This window comes from Lipotes vexillifer, unplaced genomic scaffold, assembly GCF_000442215.2.
Source record: "Lipotes vexillifer unplaced genomic scaffold, Lipotes_vexillifer_v1.1 scaffold1074, whole genome shotgun sequence".
Classification (NCBI taxonomy): domain Eukaryota; kingdom Metazoa; phylum Chordata; class Mammalia; order Artiodactyla; family Lipotidae; genus Lipotes; species Lipotes vexillifer.
In genome coordinates this window covers 158,469-164,468 of record NW_006775781.1, presented here as the reverse complement: position 1 = coordinate 164,468, position 6,000 = coordinate 158,469, and the positions used below count along the sequence as shown (strand labels likewise).

The window sequence follows — 6,000 nt, the reverse complement described above, 5'->3', positions numbered from 1 at the left end:
AATGCCATGTGTATTAAAGGTACATGATTCAGGAACTCAGATCTATTTGACTCCAACGATCAGGCTTTTTTTCTTTTTCTTTTTTCCAGTCTTTTTTCTACTATGGTACATTGCCTCCCATGGAATATTGTCAGAGATGCTTAACATACATTATTCAGAAAAAGAGAGCCCAGATGACTTAACCAGTAACACAGCTCCTGAGAAATGTAACTCATCTCTAGGTTTTCTGACACCCACCCAGCCTAGCAAGTCACAGCATAAAATAAGTGAAGTGTAAACGACCATGAGACATTTGTGCCCTACCCCTAGGAACTAGAGACCTCCACAACTTGTTATGCTGCAGTGGACAGAGTCATTTCCGAGGTTTTACCTTCCAAAGATGGTGGAGGTGCTGAATTTTTGGAAAGAGACAAGACAGTAAGACAGCTGGTTCTTATAAAAAGACAATATATGTTCATTTGCTCATTTAATAAATATGTATTGAGTGGTGACCATGGGCTAAGCACAGAACTAAGCACTGAGGACATAGTAATGAATAAATAAGATAGACATTGTCGTTGGCCTCATGGATCTTACCGACTAAAAAGGATCTTACTGAGCTAAAATTATGCTGCTGCCATAAAACTGTTATGATTTCATTCACTCACACAATCAAGAAATATTTATTGATTACATACTACATGTTGTGGTAAGAGAAGGAAATAAAATGGTGAGCAAAACCAGACATGATTCCTGCCTTCATGGAGCTTACAGTCTAATGAGGAAGATGTTAAATAATTACACACATACAAGGTGCTATGAGATCCTACAACTAGGGGAAACTGACTTCATCAGATTAGGAGATTCTTGCTTGAGGAAATTCCACTTAAGCTGAGACTTGAATAATAAACAGGAGTTAAAACTAGGCAATGAGGGGAGGGAAGAACATTCCAGACAACTCAGTGTGTAAGATCCTGCTGTAGAAGGAAGGATGGTGAGCAGAAAGGACTTTGAAAGAGGTCACTGTGACTAGAGAGTTGGAAATAAGGAGTGCCCTGGTCTCAGGTGGGCCTGAGCAGCAGGCAGGGGCAGACTGGTCAGGTAGTGCACATTCCCAGTTCGTCTCTAGGTTAATAGGCAGGGTACCGCAGCAACTCCATGCTGGAGACACAGAGATTTGAGGCAGAGAGCAGCAGGAAGAAAACTAGATGCTCACTAGGGTCTACACTAAAACCAAGGCTCTGCTTCTTCCCACCCAGGGCGACATGGAGGGAGGAATGTCTTTTCTGAATCTTCCTTTCCAGAGCGCCATATTCAATATGCTCTTTTGGGAGCCCACTGAATTAGATTTAAGTTCTTCACCTGTTACCTGTAAGTTCTTCAGCTATTAAGAGGACATAAAAATACTTTCTTTTCAGGATTCTTATGAGAATCAAATGAGATAGTGTATTAAAGCACTTAGCACAGTGTTTGGCTCATGGAGGGTATTCAGGAAATAACAGCTATTATTTTTCTTAGTCTGTTAAATGGGGACAATGGTTACCTCACATGGTTATGAAGACCTGTGATTAGATCACTGTACGTGGAAGCATGAGGCTAGGCCTCCTCTGCGCAGTCCTGTTTCTAATATGAAGAGCCAGGCGCCTACTTTTTCCAGAGCGTATTCTAACGCTCCTTGCGAAAGCCGGGCCATTGCCTTCTTAATGATGAACCTCGTGCATTCTTTTTTTAAAATTTTATTAATTTATTTATTTTTGGCTGCTTTGGGTCTTTATTGCTGCGCGCTGGCTTTCTATAGTTGCAGCGAGCCGGGGGCTACTCTTCGTTGCTCTGCAGCATGTGGGATCTTCCCGGACCAGGGCTCGAACCCGTGTTCCTTGCATTGGCAGGCAGATTCTCAACCACCGCGCCACCAGGGAAGCCCCCTCATGCATTCTTTTAAAAGCAATCTCTCTTTTCTCACGTTTCTAGGTTTATGGTTATCTTTCCATTTATTAATCTCTGTCCCCACACCAGGCAGGGAAGCCCTGAATAAGAAGGTACATCCATCACGCCCAGCCGGGTGTTGGCCCTGCCGCGGAATCCGACTGCAATCTGCTCGAAGAACCTGGGTCGCAGCGCGGCGGGACCGGCCAATCAGAAGAAGTTTGGCCCTCTGCAGTTTCCGTCCGCTCACTAGGAGGCGCTGCGGCCGCCGCGGCGGCTCCCGGGGCTATCGCGGGCCGGGGCGGTTGGACTGGTGACTGATGCTTGTGGCTATGGAGTGGGGCTCGGAGTCGGGAGCTGTGAGGCGGCACCGCATCGGAGGGGAGCGCCGGGACGGCCCGGCGGCCGCGCCGCAACGGGAGAGGGAGGCCCTGGCGCAGGAGCCCCCGGCGGACGCGTGCGGCGGCGGCGCGAGGACGCGGAAGCGGAGCGGGCAGGGGAGCGGCGGCGCGAGCCGGGGCGCGGGGACCGGACTGTCTGAGGCGCGCGCCGCTCTGGGGCTGGCGCTTTACCTGCTCGCGCTGCGGGCGCTCGTGCACCTCTCGCTGCAGCAGCTCGTGGTGCGTGGGGCCGCTGTTGGCCACCGCGGAGAGTTCGACGCACGCCAAGCCAGGTACCGCCGCCTCCGCCGGGCCCGGGCGTCACTTTTCGGTGCGGGATCCCTCACCTGTGTGCACCTGACCCCGCGGGGCCTCCCGGGCTCGCCGTCCCCGCCCGGCTGCATGTGGGGTGGGGTGGCCTGGCGCGTCCCCCTTCTGGAGCCCCAATTTGCCGGACGCGGGGGTCGCGCGGCCCACTTTTAAGCTCGTGGTACAGGTGCGGGTGGCCAGGGCTATTGCGCCGGCTTTTCCATCCCTTTTTTGCCTCACCTGCAGATGGTTTGGTTATTAGTAATCGCCCATCTTTCGGAGCAACTTAGGCTTTTTACTAGCTCTCCTACTTTGCAAGTGAGATGGAAGGCTGTGAGGTTTGTGGACCCAGTTCGGTTTTCTGGGAAGGGTCCGAAGGGGCTAATGCAGTGGTCTAAATCTTTGAGGGTCACAGGTCTCAAACCTGAGAGCTATGGAGGCTCTCCCTGGAAGACGGCACATTCAAAATTTTACTATTTCAGAACTTCTCAATTTCCTGGAGTTTGTCCTTGGGTCCTTGCTGTGTAAGGTTTGGCTTTTTCTTTAAAAAAAAAAAAACAAGAGAACTTTAAGTATACTAGGAAACGTGAATTAAGTCAAAGGTATTGTGACCTAAGTGTGTCAAAGCTCATAAAATCATAAGCTAGCAGACTTTTCAACAGCCATGGTGTTTTAGAAAACTTTTTCTTTTAAGTACAAAGTGCTGGAAGCTTATTTTCTTAAAGGCTTTCTGAAACACGCCTCCCCACCCCGTGTTTTCCTCACTTGGAATGCAGTGAAAAGACAAAAAATTTTTTCGTTTGTTTTAGGGGTAGAGTTGGTTTGGGCCTGAATTGAAGTTACTTGGCCTTGTGTGCACAATGGGAGGGCTGAGTCCATTCTTCAAAAGTTTTTCTTTGCTTATTTAACCTCTTGACTTAATTGTCTTTGCTCTTGGTTTCTGCTACTTAGAATCAGTAACCCAGCGTCAGTAACCCTCCAGAGTGTGACACAATGAAATTGTATTCTGTCCTGTCTAGCCATCAGCAGTTATACATTTTGAATAAAATCCCTTGTCTTTGTATTGATTCGATATGGGGGTTGGGAGAAGTTGGGAGTGGAGTGAGTGTAGAAAACTGAAGGGCTGAACTCATGGAAGGCAAAGTAAAATGATGGAACTTTGCAACTGATTTTCACATGTTACCTGAAATACTAAAGGCAGCCTCTTTTATGTGAGAAGTCAGAGAACTTGTTCTTTGGCAAGGGGAAGTGTGGAGGAAAAGTTGCTCTGTGCGAAGTGTTAGTTTTAAGCCTAGGACGCCCTGTCATCATGATTCTTCTGGTTGCTTCCAGGGATTACCTTGAACACATAACATCCATTGGCCCCAGGACTACAGGAAGTCCAGAAAATGAAATTCTGACAGTGCATTACCTTTTGGAACAGATTAAACTGATTGAAGTTCAGAGCAACAGCCTTCACAGGATTTCAGTAGATGTACAACGGCCCACAGGCTCCTTTAGCATTGACTTTTTGGGAGGGTTTACAAGCTACTATGACAACATCACCAACGTTGTGGTAAAGCTGGAACCCAGAGATGGAGCCCAGCATGCTGTCCTGGCCAACTGTCATTTTGACTCAGTGGCAAACTCACCAGGTTTGTGCCTGTTTTTTAGTCATTTTGAAATCCTCACAACAGGAAAGCTTATTAACTCCAAGCTGCTTGAGCAACTGTGGGCACTATTTTCTTAGACAAATCTTCTTTTCATTGCGATGGAAGATAGGATAATTAGAATAATTATCATTTAGTTTAAGGTCTACCTTTCAGTATTCTCTCAAGTACTTTGTTTACGTAATTTTTAAACATTAGTGCCAGGCGCCCAGCGACAGGGCATCGAGTATTTCTGGCAGACTGAAATAGCCTTATCAGTGTTACCAGTGTGTGTTCTTCAGTCATGGAGTTAGGTCCTGCCACTTCAAGTGTTTACTCAGCTAGGTGTTGTGCTAGGTTGTGGGATAAAGGAACAGTACTGGCCTTCAAGGGACCCATGGTTTGGAGGCTCACTCTCCTAGCAGTTTCTGTTGACCTATAATGTGAGAATGTTGGTCCATTGGGGATGCCATACTGGTAGAGTACCTCATTAATCCATAAATCATGCCCTGAAAATACTTCAGCAGAATAGAGTACTTGATGTTTAGGACAGTGCCTGACCAGTAAATATTTGTTGAATTCAGTATCTCCTAAATTGAACTTCAATTTTTAGAGTAAGATTCCTCAGAAAAAGGTTTCCAGTAGCTAGAAATTGTAAATAGGGAAGAATAGAAAATAATAGCAATTTGCAATGAGATGGCATCTGGTTCAGGCCCCTCATTTGACACAGGAATACACTTAGCTGATCACCACTGATCTGAGACAGGGCCAGGACCTGGGTTTCCTGGCTAGTCAGTTCTTTTAGCTATATTTGAAAGGAAGGAGAGTATTAGGATGTAGTTAATGTTCCCTTTGGCAAACTACTTAACTTCTGTCCTCAGTTTCTAATCTGAAAAATGGCGATATAACAGTACTTTCCTAATGGCATTGCTTAGAGGATTAAATAGGGATTAAATACGAGTAAAATAGTAGAATAGCAACTGGCATGAAAAATCCTTTTTTTGCAATTAGTAGTTATTTAATATTAAGTACTTGCGGATTGCTTAAACTTAAACCAGCCCCAATATGAACATCTAGAGTTATACAAACTATAAATTAAAATTTATGTGCTTGATAAAATTATTCATACTAGGATATCTTTAATTAGGAATCTTGCCAATTGCATTTAGAATGTAACATTCTTTTTCAAAAATTAGTATACACTCATCTGTTTTATGAAGTCAGAAATACCTTTGTGTGTGCTGGGGAAATTAGTGGTCTTGTATGTCCATTTCAAAGCGGTAATAAAATAAGCATCACCCTGTGCCCACTATTTTGATGCTTAAAATCTAGGAAGGGACAAATTAACATCATGGTTATTTAAGAGCATTATATAAGAAAGACATGTATACAAGTATCAGAAACAAACAGTACCAAATGTTAGAAATCACATATATGGAGTCCAGTAATGAAAGGATGGCATTTTGGTTACTGGAGGAACCCATTTTTTTTTTTTTTTTTTTTTTTTTTTTTTTTTTGGGTTCTTTTTTTTTTTTTTTTTTTTTTTTGCGGTACGTGGGCCTCTCACTGTTGTGACCTCTCCTGTTGCAGAGCACAGGCTCCGGACGTGCAGGCTCAGTGGCCGTGGCTCACGGGCCCAGCCGCTCCGCGGCATCTGGGATCTTCCCGGACTGGGGCACGAACCCGTGTCTCCTGCATCGGCAGGCGGACTCTCAACCACTGCGCCGCCAGGGAAGTCCCTGGAACCCATGTTTAACTAAAATTTTGTAAGGGTACCT

At 45.5% G+C, this 6,000-nt stretch overlaps 1 protein-coding gene across 1 annotated transcript in view; it reads left to right on the top strand.

Moving 5' to 3' along the window:
* The first annotated feature begins 2,185 nt into the window (after positions 1 to 2,185).
* Positions 2,186 to 6,000, top strand: part of ERMP1 (endoplasmic reticulum metallopeptidase 1) — a 49,538-nt gene continuing 45,723 nt past the window's right edge. Inside the window, exons 1-2 of the mRNA XM_007450212.1 lie at positions 2,186 to 2,578; positions 3,927 to 4,228. Coding sequence (XP_007450274.1) covers positions 2,226 to 2,578; positions 3,927 to 4,228 — 655 coding nt within the window. The 5' untranslated portion in view covers positions 2,186 to 2,225. The remainder of the gene's footprint in view (positions 2,579 to 3,926; positions 4,229 to 6,000) is intronic.